The sequence below is a fragment of the Gavialis gangeticus genome, unplaced genomic scaffold, assembly GCF_001723915.1.
Source record: "Gavialis gangeticus isolate Ggan-Ray unplaced genomic scaffold, GavGan_comp1, whole genome shotgun sequence".
Taxonomy (NCBI): domain Eukaryota; kingdom Metazoa; phylum Chordata; order Crocodylia; family Gavialidae; genus Gavialis; species Gavialis gangeticus.
In genome coordinates, this window is record NW_017729014.1 from 23,020,064 (window position 1) to 23,038,351 (window position 18,288).

Consider the following 18,288-nt stretch of genomic DNA (forward strand, 5'->3'; position numbering starts at 1 on the left):
TGTAAAACTTTGCAACAAACAGGCCAGAAGCCCAGTGCCGTGCGATTCGGCAGTGCCATTTCTGCATACTTTGTTACAGTGCATTTCCCAAGCAGCACGCCTTTTGCCTTGTGCTCTAATGAGCGCCAAGAAGTCCCAGGCTTTGCATTCTCTTGAATGTCACCTATTTTAAGGTGTCCCCCCAATGCCTCTGCCATGCTGTCCATTTGCTTATAGGCTTTGTCTGCACTGCTGGGAAGGTATTTTTTGCAGCGAGATACATCACCTGCACTAGTTCTTCTGCTGAGAAAGCCTAGGGGAGATTGACTGCAAGGTGGCTGGGTCAGGTCAACACTATGGCTGTACCTGTAGTCGCCTTTGCTTTGCTATATCTCAGTGAAACCATGCCTCGTCTCCACCATGGATCTTCAGCTGGTTAGTTAATGTACTTTAGTTAGTCTGTGGCAAAATAATCACCGACTTCAGCAGCGAAGACAAAGCCTGAAGGTCCTTTGAGGAATCCCATCAACCTGAACCTTACCGTTGCTTTTTTCCACGAGATATTGTAATAGAGACAGGCTGAGACTCAACCAGGCTAAAATGGCATCCTATCTCCCACCTCCCCTCCTCCAGAAACAAGGTCCTGTATTACAAGAACAATCCAGGAAATTGCAGACATTTAACCTTCTTCTCTGCATTTTTCTGCAAGACAGGGAAGGAAATCGGATAAAAACTGGGAATGGCATCCTAGGGAACAATTGTTTGGCCCTGGGGTGAGGGTTGTAGAAAATCATTGCATCTGAGAACTTTGTAATTTAAATCTCTGTGGTAGCGCTGCTTAAATGGTGAGGCTATTAAACCAGCTTCAGAGTGGGGGACACTTTGTGAAGGGGGAGAGTGCGAGAAGGGGGAAGCTCATTGTTTCAGAGATGCAGCAGCCATATGAATGGCAGGTGACCCAGCCGCCACCACCCTTCCTTGGGTTTGGCACCACCAGGCAGTGCTTTGCCACCCGAGTGCAAAATTGCTTCCCTTAAGTTCATAGCATTATGCTCCTCCAGTGGCCTGGAGCCAAAAAGAACCGGGACAGTCGGTTCAAAGCATTCACCTCTGTGGTCTTCTTGTTAACCAAGACAGTGTGAACAAGATGTTTCTCTTTGCTTGGGCCCCACTTTGCCTCCCCTGGTTTTTTTCCCCCCCACTCTACCCCTTGCACAGACCCTTTGTTTCTCGTGCATCTTTTTCCACCCCAGTAACCTTCCGCCAGGCCCATCTCCCAGGTGGGGCAGGCGACGGCACCACCTGGCCAAGGAAGGCAGAGTGAAAGTGTGGGCAGGCTTTACGGGAGCAACGCCCCTCAGGCACCGATTCTTTGCCAAGCATACGATGAAGTGCAGCATTAGGGTAGAGCAAACCCTGCGATAACACAGGGCCTTGCTGCATTGCTTCTCTCTTAGCATGCAGGTCCAGAAAGCCACTAAAGTGGGGGCCAACCCTTTTTGGCAGCTGTGCCACAACGCGCTCGCACCCTCCTCTAGCGCCAACCCAACTAGGGTGGCCAACTCTGACTCTGTCCTGGGAGGTGTCCAGAACACCAGCGTGCCTGTGGCCCACAATGACAACATGCCCATGTGCTTGCACCTATCATTACGGATTACGGCGTGTAGACTTTACATCAGGAAGGCAAATGCCCATTTAAAAAACCCACTGGACTACTGCATAAATTAGATGCAACAATTAATATTTATTTTAATGAATGCCCCTCATCCATCTCCCAGGTGACTCTCAGCACTCTCCTAGAGATTTATATCTAATTTCCAGAGACTCCAGGGCAATCCCGGAGGGTTGGCAACCCTTCTCCAAACTCCTGCCCCTCCCTGATCTGTTGCTCTGCTTTCTGCTCCTTGCCCCTCGCTGCCTGCCTGATCTGTTGCTCTGTTGTTTCCTTCCTGGCCCATCTGCTGCCACCTTCCCTGCCCTTTCCTGGGTCCGCCGTGTCACACGCAGAAGTTGCCCACGCAACTTGTGATACGTGGGCTGCAGCTTGGTCACCCCTGCTGTAACAAGTGGGGGGAGAGAAACTAAGCCTTCGTATGAGGTCCAAAAGGTAAACCCAGCTGCTTGCAAGTACCCTATACAGTCACTGAGAGAGAGGTGGAGCTGGTAAATACTGCTGTCATTCTGCTATGGTCATGCCTCAAAATTACTCAGCCTTTGTAGTCTGAGCCAGATCCAGTGATCCACGTTCTCCGCTACACCAAACGGTGTGTGGTAGCATGCAAAATGAGTGTCCAAGCAATGTAAATGCATGTACTTCCATTTGGTGGGATTTTCCACCCACCAGGCACTGGCTTTGCAGGGACGTCCATGACGACACCGCAAGGAATCTGATTAATTCCTCCCCCCACCCATGAAGTGCAAAGTTATCATTAAAATAAAGACATCTGTTTAATTAGGGGGCTGCGAGTCAGCTTCATTTTGAAGTGTATACCATTTTCACTAGAATTGTGCTTTTCCTGCTAACTAAGCCAACCCGCTCCGATCAATAGTTTTCTGGCATCTTATCCGTTGTCTCACATACATAGCAATTCAAACATTGAGTTTTCCTACTACAGGGATGCTTCTAATTCTAGTTCTAGTCAATAAGCAAGACCCATGTCCATGGGCTAATTTAGGGGGTTGCACGGCGTGGTGCTGCAATGCAACACAACACAATACAATGGTTTCTCCATTTGCTTACCCAGAAACGCCGTGGGGATGCCCCTATGCAGGCGCTCCCCTCCCCACGCATGGCTTTGAAGCTCCCTGGTCTTCGGTGTGCTTGGAACAGCAGCCAGGACCCCCGTAGGGCAGCCTGTATGGAGCGGGAGGGACTGGGCAGTATTAGGGACAGTTTTAGGGGATGGGGCATGGGACCTCTAGGCATAAAAGGCCCCAAGGGGGGAGGCTCAGACACTAGTAGCACAGGATGTTCAACAGCGCAAATCACAGGCCCCCCACTACCCCACGGTTCATCTTGCACCGCGCTCCAAATCCACGAGTTGCGTTGCCTTCTGGTGCCTTATATAGATGCTGCTCCCCCTCTAACAATCCCTGAAGAAGTCTGTGAGCATAACTGATCACATCCAAACATAATCCCCACTCAACGAGGGCTTGCCATCTTTCTCTCCCCCTTCCCTTTCCAATCATGTCATCTGAAATTGCCTTGCTGGTGCACTCATCTCTTTCTATAGCTTTCAGTTCTTAATCTCCTTTAATACTCTGAGCACTAAGTTACGTGCTGCCTTGCTTTGCCTATTCATTTCTTTTTCAAAAGGAAGGACATGGAGATCACGATCATGGTATGTGGGTTGTGTTTTGTTGTTCCTGTAAAGGCAACTCAATTTCTACCGAGTTAGAGGCAGGGAGAGCAAGCTAACCCCAGGTGGGGTTAATTGAGCCAAATCCCCCCAGAGTTGTGGCCCACATCAACTACCATACCAGCTAGGGCAGCTATTTGTTCAGTTATTTACTGCCCAAAGCAGGGCAAAAATAGAGGTAGCTGATAACTAGGGAAGGGCAATGATTGCAAAAGCTAGAATGGCAAAGTGAGACTGAATCATGATTTCTCTTTCCACCCACAGGCTTTTTGCTGGCAGGATAGTGCACCTTCTAAAGCACAAGGAAAATGAGGTTACAAGCCTACCTGATCGCGTGTGGCTCAGACCACTGAAGAAACTGGAAACCCCAAATGAGGGGGGCATGCTGGCTGCCCCAATGAGATGCTCATGACTGATCTTTTGCCCTGGCAATATCATAGCTGTTAACACGGGGCACGTGGGGATGGCAAGGGTCAGTGAAGACAAGCACACGTGAATGAGAGAGAAACAAGCTAGTTGTGGAGCAGCTGAAAATCTTCCCTGTGCCTTGGGCTCTAGCTCCCTATAACCAGGGGCCATCTCCCAATTCTCAGCTTCTTCACTCTGCCAAAGGAGGGAGCATCTCTCTACATTATAGCTTTTCTCACCACATCTCCCGTCCTAGCTACATGCTTCCAGCAGCTACCCAGGTCAGTTAACAGCCACCCAGAGGAGATATTACCACATCACTCTGGAGTGAGTTTTTAACCACTCATTTTCCTATTCTCCTTTTTTCTGTGGTTCCTTTAGCAAGCCCCTAACGAGCTCTCAGGAGGCTTCATTTTCCTTTCAGGCTAGTGAAGCATCCATCCTGGTTTCCAACTTGTTGTTTACAGGAAGCTCAGCTCCCACCAGACAAGCTTCAACTCTACCAGCACAAACCAAAGAAATCAAAAATACCCCAATCTCTCTAGACACAGGAACAGAAACTTCCCATACACAGCAGCCTACCTTCTCCTTACAAGCTACAGCTAAGCCTCAGTCTGCTTCCTCCTTTGGGGTTTTAATGCTCTCAGCAGGCCATTCCCTCTTTTCTAAAAGAGCCAACCCTCCCTGTTGCAAGTCCTTATATTGGGATCTAATTGCCTCCTTGGAGCACCCTCATCAGGGCCACCTGGTTTCTGAGGGGCGCCGGCTGCAGGGGTCAGGCTCATTGGCTGCAGAGTGGGTTGGGCTGAGTATACAAGCCCAGACCCTTACGTTAAGCTCTTGCTGCTCAAAAGTTTCACAGCCTGTAATAGTGATGCCCTCCCCTCTCCTCTGACTCCTAACCACTGCTTTCTTTCTTGTTAGCAGCTCTGCTTTCTACAGCCTCCTGACAGCATCTTCACTATGCATCTCTGGTGTAGTTAGCTGATAAGGTGCAAAGTTGCCTTGCCTTCCTACTAATGGAGCTAATGACCTCTTTCCACCAATTTGTTGGGAACAGAAATTAGATGCACTGGCCTATATTTCCCTGGCTCCTCTCTAGAGCCCTTCTCAGATGAATTACTTTGGCTGCCCTCCAGTCTTGTGGCACTGAAGCTGTTTCTAGGGATAGGTGGCACAGTAAATAATTTCCTGTTTGATCTCAGAGATCCTATAGGTACCCTTTTTGATCAGTGAAGGTATCTACCCTATGCAGACTTGGACATAAGCATACCCTACCAGTACAGTCTGCCCTATCGATCCTGGCCGAATTAAGCACTGGCAATCCTTTAACAAGCAGCAGAGGGGCAACTGAACAGACGGATGCTTGATAGCCATAAAAATGTTATATGCAGACCTCACAACATGTATTTATATGGTGTGCCACACAAACTGAACTATCTTGCATGGAAATGCAGATTCTTTTCTCAGGTTTTCTCACACTAAAGGTTGGTTTCAAGTAAGAATCCACTGGTCTCAGTTTAGCGTTCATTCAAGTTAAGTCATTGAATTGCTTTATTAATGATTTGGATTCAGGAGTAGAGAGTTTACTGATAAATATTTCCACTCGATACAAAAGTAGGAGGTGCAAATAATGTGGAGGATGGGGTTAAAATCTTGACGGGCGATAGGCAACACAATGACACTCAGCAAGGGCGAATGCAAGGAAAAGAGTACCAACAAAGGCAGACCCGGGGGATAAAGGGCTGGGTTGCAGCACTGCCAGAGACAGTCTGGGAGTTATGGTGGATCATGAGATAACTGGTGTGATCCTGGCACAAAAAGAAGCATTTGCACTTTGGGGCTTTATAAACAGGGGCATCATCAGCAAGACAAGTTGACAGAACAAGGAGCAATGATTTTAAGTTGCAGCAAGGGAGGTTTAGGTTGGATAGTGGAAAAAAATTCTCACTAAGAGGGTGGTGAAACATTGAAACAGGTTATCCAGAGAGGTGGCTGGATCTCCATCCTTGCAGGTTTTTAAGACCAAAGCCTTGGCTGGGATGATGTATTTGGGGCTGGTCCTGCTTGGAGCAGGGGGTGGACTAGATCTGACCTCCTGAGCTCCCTTCAGCCCTTATCGTCTGTGATTCTGTGACGGTAACACTCTGCTTGGTGCTGGTTAAGGTCAGCTGGACCATTGTGTCCAGCTCTGGGAACCATCTTTAAAGGAGGATGTGGAGAAACTGGGGGGATTTAGAGGCATGTGACAAAACCTTTTCTATAGGAGTTGCAATGCAAGCTGTATACGGAGAGGTTGAATGAGTAAGTTTGCTTAGTTCTGGGGGAAATGAGACGGGGTGTAGGGCATGTGGTAGCAGGTTTCAGATATTCCAAAGACTGCCATAAAGAACAGTGAGAAAAATAATCCCCTCATGCCAGAGAGGGCAGAAAAAAGATATAGTAGGTTTAAACCCCAGCAAAGAAGACTTGAATTAAGTCTCAGGAAATAGATATCACCCGCCTTTTGCAAATCTCAGGAAAATGTCTTTATTATCAGCACAGTAGGACAATGGCACAGGCTGGCTGGGAAGTTAGGGAAGCTCCTTCGCTGGAGGCTTTCAAGACGAGGTTGTAGAGACATCTACCTGGAATGGTTTAGGAACGAGCAGTCCTGCGTCTCTGGAAGGGGTTCAACTCTGTGACTGTATTCATGAAGTTGTCATCTTCTCCTGCTAGAGAGGAGCCTTTGCTTTGCCTGGGATCTCTCCGCTTCCAGCTGGAGGGATGATGGCGTTGACTCTTTCACAAACATCTTATTCCACCCCAAATATTTCTCCGGGGTTGGAGTTAAGCAGAGGTTGACAACAATCTAACAAAACACACCGCGCACACAACAAAACACAAGTAGCAACAAAAAAAAAGGTTTAAACAACTAAAATAAATCAAACACTTCCTTTTCCTCTCAATGGCTCAGGCTACCTTCTTTGCATGTCCTCAGTCTTGGCATGTCACCAACAAACTTGGTTTGTTTTAAAGAAAACACTTTAAATTGCAAACTCTTTTTTTTTTTTTTTCCAAGAAAGGAAATCAAAATGGAGCTTTGTCCTAGCAAGGCTCTTACAGCTGCTTCACCTGTAAAAAGGGCCCCTAGTCTGTCTAGGTGGCATGCACTAGAGCTCGTTCCACGAAGCTTGCTTTCTTCTTTAGCACCCACCCTGCCAGCGCAGCCATCTCTGCAGGCTCTGGATGTCTCTCTCAGTAACATGAACACTGTGCCAAGGCCTTCCCAATCTGCCCCTGGGGGCAGGTGCCTCTGCATTGCTTTTAATCTTGGGCACAAATGGCTCAATCAGGTTCTTTGATATTTAACCACTTTTTGAATCTAGCTGAATTCCCTTTATTTCACAGAGATGCAAATGTCCACTTTGGACATGTTTACACATGCATTAATATGGTTTAGTTAATGTGCATTAAATCTGGTACAATGTGAGGTCTTAAGAAAATGCTCATTAGCCTGTCTTAATGTGTGTTAACTAAAGAGCATGGAGGGAGGGGGGGTCTATATACGTACTCTAGGGGGGAAGGGAGGTGTTTTAATTAGAGTGGCTCTGAGAGCTGCTCTAATTAAAGCGCCTGCAGGGCCACATGGATTCATTCAACAACTTTAGTTAATGCACACCCACCGCCATTTTGAAATGCGGGGACACTGAATACACGTGATGTGGAGGTTGCTGGAGCACTAATTAGCATGCTCTAGCAGACACGCTCCAAGGTATGCTAATTAGCATGCATCAGAGCAGAGTGCTGTCATATGTATAGGTGCCCTTGGTTTTTAAGTGACGCTTACTATGCATTAGCCTACTTTAATGCGCATTAACTAAATAGCACATTTTTAGTGATACTTTAATGCACTGCATATTAAAGTGCGTGTGTAGATGTGTCCAGGGTGTCCTCTACCATATCAGAGTTTCATAGTTTCACAGTAGATAGGGTTGGAAGGGACCTAAGCAGATCGTCAAGTCCGACCCCCTGCCATGGGCAGAGGTTTTTGGAAGCAGTAGTGCACCCAGGTGATCTATGTGTGTTTATTACTGCTCCATTAACTGCATTTCCTGAAATGCAAAAACGACTTTGGAGACATCCCTAGGGACAGGGGAACTGTAGCAAATCTATTCTATTAGCTTTGACCCCAGAGCCTTGCCTGCTAATTTTTTAACTTAGGAGTTCTGGGGAAAACACAGTTTCCAGATAGCTCAAAATGCAGGTCACCTCCTCAAAACAAAATAAAACCCAATCAAACCCCAAGTCAATTGTTAGCAAAATTGTTTCACATCTCAGCTGGCAAAGACACTTATTAGAAGCTCTTTGGGACACAGCTAATCTCATAGAAATGAATATTCTGCCTTAAGCCTTGTCATATTCCACTCCAGTCAAAGCCTCTAATGACATTTCACAATATCATGCAAATAGCTTAAAGAAGAAGAAAAAAAGAAGGTGGGAAGAAGCAAGAGGCAAACTGTGAAAATCTCTAGTTGTGGGGGAAAAAACCCTTCCTTAACAACGCCGAGAGAAAGCGCCGTGTTCTCTGGTTTGACTTTCTCTCCCACACCAAGCACCATGCTTGGTGGACAATATCTCCGCTAACTCTGTCACATATGTACTTGTGGCCATATTTTCAACCGCTTTTCCCTGGTACAGCCCTAAAGGAACGGCACTCATCCACCCCTATCGACGCCACTGGAGTTACTCTGACTCCTAACCAGCTGAAGATCTCTGCCGTTCGCTGCAATGGAGCGATGCTGATGTTTGCCAGCTGGGCGCCACGTCTGTTCTTCCAGTGAAACGACACTGCTGATACCATCTGGAAAGCTCATCCATCGACTCCAACACAGCAATGCTGGTTTACACCAGCTTACGACCTGATCCATATTTAACTGCAGTAGCCCTGACCCCACGTTGGTAACAACGTGAATGATCATTTGATAACTGGGAGAGAGGTACTCGGGGTAGGAAAGCCTATGGGCTCTAGTTCATAGCAGTGCTGAATACTGGTTTTGTGACTAATATTTCCGCGCAGGTATTAGCTAATCGGTCATTAGGTCAGCACGTCATGAGAGAGGGCCTATAAACCTCCTTTTACAATGAGATAGCTAAAATAGAGAGAAAGGAAGTGACTTGTCCAAGACCACGGTGCGGGTCGGATGCAATGTGGTGCATTGAAAACGCTGGACACCAGAGGAGAGGTTCTCAGAGACCCGCTGAGGCCAGTCTCAAGCACCCTGATGGTGGTCAAAGCTGCTCTGCTGCGGTGGAGAGTCTTCACTGGCATCCATATAGCATCTGCCCAGCATGGTCCAGAACGTCGTTTTTACGTGCGTCCCCAACACCCAGCTGGACTCGCAGGACCGGGGGAGACGAGCCACTGGAGTCAGTCCAGAAAAGAAAAAGTGTTGTAGGAAACGGTTAGTGGCCATCGTCTTTCCCTTTAACGTGGCCTCTCCAAAGCCCCGAGGACAAGTGGGGGAGACACCGACCTGAAGCCCCCATCAGTTAGCTGTAGAAGACAGGCTTGCGGTGTATGCGCACCACGTTGTACGTGTTCAGACCGGGAGCATCAAAGCCAGGAGACAAACCCTTGCGGTCGAAAGGGTAGAAATTAAATAGCTGCCCATCCTGGGTCTCTAGAGAGACGGAGGCAGAGCCCAGGCGCAGGACGCAGGGGAACTCTTTGTCAAAAACCACCTGGAAGACCCGGTCCTCCAGGTGGTGAAGCTTGATGGTCCGGTAGTTTTCAGGGATCAGTTCTTCTATGTGGGGCCCAAACTGCTGCATGACCAGCACCCCGCGAGATCCAGCTTTGATCTCGTAAAAGGTCAAGTTGGAGTACGTGTAGTAGCCCACGTAGGGAGCGGGGCTCGGGGGAGGGTTCAGGCTCTTCTCTGCTTCCCGAAACGCCCTCTCCATGGCAGGGATAAGGGTCTCGTACGTCTGCGTCACGATATCCCCGTCCGGGGGCCTGGGGCCTGCCATCAGAACGATGAAGCTTAAGCGGAGCTTGGGGATGAGGGAAAAGGTCGCCGAATAGCCGTCCAGGTCGCCGTCTTTTCGGACGACGTCATAGCCCAGCTGCTCATTGATCTCCCAGGGGGTGCCGGTCTTGTTGGCGAAGTATTCACTCGAGCATTTAAAAAGAGGTGTCAGCATCATCTTCACAGTATCAGGCTCTAAGAGGTGTCGGTGGTAGGTGCCTAGGAAAACCATCGCCAGCTTGGCAAGGTCAGCGGCTGTGGAGTACATCTGGCCGGAGGGTCGGTACCAGCCCAGGTCGTACAGGGGCGCTGGCTGCCCGCTGCTGTAGAAGCCCACTGCCATTTGGGAACGGATGGGCGGTGTGATGTCAAAGCCGGTGTCCTCCATGCCCAAGCGATCCAAGATATTCTCCGAAACCCAGCGCTGGTATTCCCCCGCAGCAGCGTGATCAGCCAACACGTGGGCCATCAGTGAGAAAGCCAAGTTACTGTAATGGCATCTGCAAAGAGAGAGACATGCATCTCAGTGTCATCCTTCAATAGGACTGCAAGAGCCCTGGCCTTCGCTGCGGTTACAGACATGTTATAAATGCCGTCAATGCCCCAGGCAATCAGGACTCATAGTAGAGAGGATATCTTTTATTAGACCAACAAGATTTTTGCAAAAAAAAAATTCTTTAATTGCAAGCTTTTGGGCACAAACACCCTTCACCTGGACACCTGACACATGGAAGTCAATGGCCCTGTTTTTTCATGAACAGAAAGTGTCATGTACCCTAATGGACTCTAGGAACGGAGATATCCCAAACCTGCTCTTTTGTGACCTGGAGCCACTTCCAAAACAATCAGAAAAGGGGAATGAAGAAGGGATGGAGAAAAGGAGAGAGTTTTTTCCTGTTTTGTGACTCAGGAGTCTCGGCGAGTCAGGGAGCACAGCGGGTGAGCTGCAACAGCACCGTTAACACCGCCCGTCTGCATTACCTTCAGGTATATTAAAACACACTTAAGAGGCAGGGACTGAGGGGGTGAAAAATACTACGAAGAATACGTGCCAAAGGCATCGTCTCCAGAACCTTATTCACCATGCCTTATATTTAGTAGCAATACATTTTTTTGTGTTAATTATCTTTTCTATGATAGCAATCAGGTTTGGGCTGAAGGCCTGCACGACAGCAGGCCCAGAAAGTCCCAGTTAAGCGGTTTTGTAGGCTTAAGCACTTAAAGCATCTTAAGGTGTGAGAAGCTCTTAAACCAGTTTACGCCTGCAAGGTAGCATCAAGCTTTGAGGTCGTGTCACATCCTTAAGAAGCGTAAGTCCATGAACCATTAAGTCCATGAGATCCTTTAAGTTGTTAAAATGTCCCGGTGTTTATGGACCCAAAGCAGCGTGCCGGGCGTGCACACTTTGGCCCGTTCCACGGAATAGGTGCACACGTGGACTTGGTGTGATTCTCTTCTGCGCTGCTGGACTCCTTGACAAACCACTACAACAAAAGATGCATGGACCTTCCTCTTCCTCCTCGCTGCTTTTGGTCACTCAGTCTTTAGATAAGACAATGGTGTGTTCAAAAGTAGATGTGTTAACAGACTTTCAGAGGCTTGGATCAGGAGAAATAGATTCTGGCCCCATAAGTGCTTCAGTGATGAGTGCCACAGTCAAGCCTGCATAGATTACGGGTCCCTCTGCTCCTAAAATATATTAATAATCACCTAGTAAACCTTCCTGAATAATACAGACCACCATTTTACCCGTTTTTCCTGCATCAAGCCCATAACTTCTAGCTGAAACGGAGCAGACTTTTGGGAACCAAATGGACAAAGTTTATTTAAAGCCTGTTCATGACAGAGCACATGCCTAAGCAAACTGCTCTCGTACTAAATTAAAACATCTGAAAAGTTTGTAATTTAGTCCCACTTAGTTGGAATATGTCTAGCTTCAGCTTCCAAACACTGGATCTTGCTCTGCTTGTGCCTTCTAAATTGTCAACAGGCAGCTTAAATTCTGACATTTTCTGAGTGCTTGACTTTGAAGCCTAGACAGCATGCTTATAACATCATTTTTAATCATGATAAATATTTATAGCTTCTATTGACAATAAGAATTGGCCAGATTTTCAAAGGTATGCAGTTCCCTAATTAAGCTGAAAGCTGCCCAGTAGGATTTTCAGAAGTAGCTAAGGAGGAAGAATTTAACTAGTTCATTCCCGGTCTTGGAAGGACCGAGCTGGGATTTACGTCCTTGCGAAAACACAGGTTTTGGAAGGGATGGTTTCTTACCTTTACCCTTCATCACTTTAAAAAGTCACTTCCCCCTGCCTGCGGGAACTGAAATAAATAGGCTGAGCCTGCTTAGGCATTTTGGGAAGTCAGTGTCTTTAAGATCCATTTGAAAATCTGGGCCAACGACTCTATTATCATGTCACGTATTTAGCAGACAAACACGTTGTCTTTCTGTATTGGATCACCGTGATCTCAACGTGTCCCTTCCCCACTGCAGAGGTAGTTTCTGTCATGTCTTTTTGCCTTGATGCAGCTATTTGTAATGCTGGCACTGATTCCTTAGCCGTTGAACAGCGCTGCAGTCACCCGAAGGAGAAGCCTGCCCCTCGAGAGAAATGTAAATGTTGCATTTATCTGACCTGGTTCCTGGATCAGCCACCAAAACGTCATCCTTCAGGAGAGCAAGTGCTTCTTGTGTGCTTCCCTTCCACAGCAGGCTAGTGGACCGGAGCCTCCTAGGCAGTCCTGTGCAATGGGAACAAGCGGGTATCAACACCGAGAGATACCTACTGACTTATGTGAGGGGAAACATTTGGACACGGTCACTGAGCCAGTGCAATAATGAGCTGAGAGTGAAGACTCGAGTGCCCGTGGAGACAGCCGTGATTATTGCACGGTGTATAAAAGGCACGGCAAATGTGCTGCGGAAACACACTGGGTCCAGAACAGTGCTCCAGGCAATAATAGGAAAAGGCAAATCAGCCTGTATTAACAAGGCCTGTGTGACCCCATCAAGGTCCTTGACTGGCCTCAGTGGGCCTGTGAGAAGCTCCTGTGCCTCCTGGGCAGTGGCTGTTCTGGGATCCAGGGGTGCATGTCCTAAGCAGGGAAGCTGAACCGCTGCCCAGAATAGCAGCAGTGGCATTTCTATTCAGGCAGTGCTGAGGGAGTCAGTTGACTTCATGCCTTATTATCATCTAATATGTGGATCCAAAAAGCCCTGCTACTGATCTGTATGCCATCCTCCTCCATGCTCCCAACTGCCCTAGGTACCACAGGAGAATCAATACTGTGCTGTCACAGGTCACTTGAGGGACACAGGAACTGGTGCGTATTCTTGTGCTTGTGGGGTTTAAACAATAAAACGCTGGGGTGTGGGACCTGGCTCTTCCCTCTTGTATCAGTAGCCAACCTACTAGTACATCTACACTACTGGTAGCAATGCAGACTCTTGCTTTAAAAGAAAAAAATACTCCGACAAGAAGCAGCCAAGAAGAGACAGGCAGCAGCTCCTACCGTGGCCGCGGCTTGCTCAGTCAATAGGCAGCATCTAGCATGAGAGAGGCCTCCTTTTGGTCACCTGTTCTTGGACTTGCTGGGAAAAGATCACAGAGATGCTAGTGCAACTGCAGAAATCTGCAGGACGAGCATCAGGACGGGACTATGTTAACTTGCAAATGCCGAACAGGGGCTTTTGCGTTCCTCTAGTGTGATCTGTCCTCACTGGGGAAAGGGAGTTTGGCTCTTTTAACTGGGGCCTTGAACCCATTTGGAGGCTCTGATGAGGTCTGCGGAGGTGGAAGCGGAGGAGTTTTGTCACCTGAGAGCTGGCTGGCCATTCTGCGCAGGGTGACAGGTGACGGCTTGAGAGGCAGCGACCCCTTCTCCAGAAAGATCAGCCCGTCGGCCGTGTATCTTTGTTCAGCTTCCTTTAGGCGCCCCAGGGGATTTTTGATAACGAAGCCCTGAGCGTAACGCTCCAGAGGGTCATCCAAAGACGTTACCTTTCCTTCTTCCCACAGTCGGTACAGCATGATCGTGGGGAAGACTTTGGAGATGCTGGCAATCCTGTTATGACACAAACAGCGACGCGGGTCACCTCCAGCAGCTCTTCCAGCATTAACGAGTCCCTGGTCCAAGGTCTTTCAAGCTACCGTGTCATGCCAAATACTTCCTACACAGCTACAGTGATACAGCACTGCTGATAAAACACATTTCCAAATATTTGTTCTGTTGTTAAATTAAATCCATTTATTTCCCAAGCCCCAAAACACTGATCTTCACTGGAGACTATGTCCATGCCACATTTCTGACTTCAGAGTTTTGCTCTACTTTGATCTGAAAATGCCAACTAGATTTTTCTGCAAGGGGGAAATCACATTTCTTTTCACTCTTACAGACTTGAAGAACAGTTGATGTTGCTTGAATTAAAAAAAAAAGTTAGAAAAACTTGACCTCATTCTGATAAAAACCCTTCAAAATCTCCTCCTAAAAGGTAAATGCTTCCATTTGCAATCCTTGTGCAATAATTTGGGGAGATAACAAACGCTACTGTCCAGGTCTACATTTGCATAACCACACACTGTGCTTTTTTAAAATCAAAAAAGGCTCACGGCAACACCAGTTGTGACAGCAGACTCTTTTCTTATTGTAGCTGAAGGCAGGGCAGGAAGAGAGAAGGATTTATGGGAGCTCTCTCATTGTGACTGACCTAGATTTGCACGGGTAATTGAGGGGCGAAGTGTGCACATCCCATTCTTTTCCACTGAGGGCACTGGTACAGACGTGGTCCTCTAACCCATTGGCTAGTTCTGGGGTACAAGAAAATCCCTCTTGCAAAGGAACCTGCTGTCTCACCTGTAAATGGTATACTCGTTAGGCATTGCTGAGAAGGAGTTAGAGCCATTTTTCTTCCCAAAGTTACCGGTCCAGAGCACAGTGTCATTGTAGATAACGATGGCAGACATGGTGGAGAGGCCTGGGCTATGGATTTTGTTGCGCAGCAGCGTGTCCACCTGGGTGATAATGAGAAAATGGCAATGAGTTTGCTACCAGGCTGACAGGAGAACAGAGAGATGCCTCCGTACCATAGCAAAGCCGTGGCTGGGATGATGTAGTCGGGGCTGGTCCCGCTTGGAGCAGGGGCTTGGACTAGATGTGACCTCCTGAGCTCCCTTCCACCCTCGCTGTCTGTGATTCTATGATTCTGTAGTGTATTGGTGCAAAATGGGAGACATGCCCCATATTTACTGCCGAGCAAATAGCATCCTGCCCTCAGCTTCATCAACATCTTTCAACCAAACATTTTTGACCGATGATCCACCTCAGCTGGTGCCCATCACTTAAACTTCATCCAGCAAACATCAGACGTGGCTACTGCTACTCTTGTGTCTCCTATAGACAACCTTCATCTCTTTCACACCACTTACGTACAGGAAAGTAGGTGGGGAAGCCTGTCAGAAACAAGGTCCTGGGTGCTTGCCAAGATGAATGGACCTCAAGGCACATCCTACCCCACTAACTCCCCGGCTGCAGAGTCATTAACTATGAAAGTGCCCAACCCGTATCCCCACGCTCACCCAATCCCTCCCGCATCCCTCTGTTGTCTCTGAAATAACAACGTGCTCTGAAAACACAAACGCACTTGCCCATGCTACGACTCCCTCAATACCAGCAGGGTTCGGCCAAGTGCGAACTGTCCATAAACTTAGCTCATGCCATCTGACATGCACGGTATGAAGGGAACATACCAGAATTTCAGCCATCGCTGAAACCTCAGACCTGATAAACCTGGCCATGAAAATAACTACCCTGCTGTCAGAAGGGTAAATCTTCTTTTCAGAAACTTTGTGGGAGCTTGTGAAATTCAGGCAGGATGACAGGAGGAACTTTAAGGGCTAGATATGTAATTAGGAATGGGAATTATTGCAGAAGAGCACACCGAGCTCCTGAAGTTTCTGGAGGCCCTTTGTTCTCCAGGGTCCTGCTAGGTTCATCCCTGAGTGCTTTCTTCTGAAGCTCTTGCATTACTGGGAGGGTCTCGGGCAGGCACATGTGGATTGTGGCAATAATTGAGCTGGATGTTGTTATCTTTGTACTAACCCAGAGGATGACCAAGACTATGGAAGGGGTTGTGGTGAAGGTGGCTTTAAGGGCATAGGATTGGGAGAGACCACACAGCGCATCAATGTGAGAGGCAATCATGTAATACATGTTAAATGTAAAAGTATTTAAAGAATGTCTGTTCTGACGCCCCTCACATGCCACAGCTGCAAAGCGTCCCCCGACACCTCGCAATGGATCTTTGGTACAAAAAACCTAAAGGTCTCAAAAACTATGACTTGCCAGAGGAGGAGACCTAGGGAGATGGAGGTCATCACCCGTGTCCTGGGCTCCTGCAGGGGCAGGACATGTGGAAAATGAAACGTGCCCAGATGATTCTAGGAAGTGAAATACGTCCTGCGGTACAAAGGGAGGCAACCTCCCCCCTGGCAGAAAACACGAACTAAAACCAAAGGTCCTTGCCAACATGACCTCTCCACTCTGCATGCCTAGCAAGGATGCTAGGATCATGCCCCATATTGTAGATGCGGGCTTGCTAATGGGCATCCAAGTCGCGGCTGGTATCAATTCCTCCCTGTGCCTTGGCTGACACGTCCTGCAACTGCCTCGGTGTTTGCACAGCCACAGCACGTCGCTGGCTCATCGTCGTTCTACGACGGGCTAAGATGTTGAGATTCCTCCTGTCCTACAGCCCACGAGCAAGCAGCTTGTATCCCAAGCTCTTGGTATCAGTCTTAGTGCACGGCTTCTAAATGTTGTACCGTGTTATTACTGCAGCTCGCAAAGTTATCTGTCTTGTGTGTCAATCTCATCCTCCGCAGCGTTCATAATAACCCCCAACTTTGTGTCACCTACAGTTTTCATCATCACGAACCTGGTTCTTGCATAAAGGCCATTAATGACATTAGCAATCAAGGCTCATGGTACAGGTGAGATCTTCTATTAGATCAACAAGATCTTTGCAAAAACATTTCTTTAATTTTTTGCAAAAATCCTGTTGGTCTAATAAAAGATATCACCTCAACCATGACCCCTGATTGCTTTTTCCTTTAGATCAATACGGCTACAATCTGGATACCTGATTAATGAAATTAGTGATCCTTGAGAAACACCACCAGAAACCGTTCTCCGGTCTCATGGCTCCCTGTCAGCGTAGCCCACTGGAGTTTCCCCTGGAGCCACCTTATTATTATTTGACTTCCAATTTTAGTATTAATCCCCAACTTCTCCACTGTAGGTAGCAATTTCCTGCAAGGTGCAGTATCAAATGATTTACTGAAATTTTTGAAGATAATGATTTTATTGTAGAAAGATATTAAGTTATCCAGTCTTTTATAAATAGAGCCACATTTCATTTTCCACCATGTTCTATCTACCTCCACATCTTAATTAGTCTTTCCTTAACGGTCTGTTCTACGGCCTTACGTAGTACTGAAGGCAAAGCAACAGGACTGCAGCTGCTCAGTTCTCTCTGTTTTCCTACAGTCACAGTACAGAGGACCATGCAGTAAGGAAGTGTCTGCACCTAGGAATAAGGCGCCGGGTGGAATTAAAAATATGCAGCCCCTCCATCCTATCCCCACAAACCTTCTCCAGTGCATCCTTCAGGATGGGGATCGGGTGATCCAGCGGTACTGGCTCTGGATAGCGGGGGCACATTTGCACCGCTTCTGACCTCCCCTCCATTCCAGATGGACCTGGGAATAATTCAAGAGAGGCGGCTGGCTGACTGGGTCGTGCTTTCCACACTTTGTTAGATGCTTCTCTTTCCTTGCCCTGACTAGCTGAGAAAGGAGACTGCGCAATGAGATATGAATGTTGAGAAATAGGGATATATGGGGAGGAAAGGGCTACGCTGACTGCTTTCCATTTGTTAGCTAGGTCCGTGCAGAGCCCCTCCAAAATACTGTAGAGCTCAATCCTGGGGAGGTGACACAGGCAGAAAACCCTTCATGTGAACATCACCAAAATCCTAGGCTTCGCTTCCAAACGGTGCAGAGCCCGACTGATCCGTACTCACCGGGCTCCACTTTGGGGAGGCTGTACTGCCACAAGAAGCAGCCGGTCATGGCAACAGAGAGCAGGAAAAAGAAGATCAGCGTCACATGGATCCACTTCACTTCCATCCGAGGCAGCTTGAGGAGGCCCCGGCTGCTGGAGGTCTGCTGCAAACAGAAGAGACGCGTGGTTTCAGTACGACCGAGACAGAAAGAAGAGAGAGAAAGGAAATTGCTTCCCACGTGTGCCAAGTGGACATATTATTCCACGTAGCGTGTTGTTAACTAGAAGCTGTGGCAGGCAGATGGACCCGGAATGAGCTGTGGGGTTTTTATTCTGTGCTCGATAAGAGTCTGATTTGGTTTTACTATGAGCTGCTGTACAGGTTACAAACCAGACTTTCATGAAGCTCCCAGCACTGCTGCACCAGGAAATTAATCCGGAGCAGTGCCATGGAATATAGATGCGCA

At 47.8% G+C, this 18,288-nt stretch overlaps 1 protein-coding gene across 1 annotated transcript; it reads right to left on the reverse strand.

The window, feature by feature from the left end:
- Window positions 1-8,034: 8,034 nt before the first annotated feature.
- Window positions 8,035-17,997, reverse strand: LACTBL1 (lactamase beta like 1). Its single transcript, XM_019512019.1, has 6 exons — window positions 17,841-17,997; window positions 17,408-17,517; window positions 14,615-14,772; window positions 13,578-13,825; window positions 12,397-12,502; window positions 8,035-10,257 (listed from the first exon to the last, which is right to left on the reverse strand). The coding sequence occupies exons 1-6, from the start codon at window positions 17,944-17,946 to the stop codon at window positions 9,279-9,281; spliced, it is 1,707 nt and encodes a 568-aa protein (XP_019367564.1). The 5' UTR covers window positions 17,947-17,997; the 3' UTR covers window positions 8,035-9,278.
- Window positions 17,998-18,288: the final 291 nt, after the last annotated feature.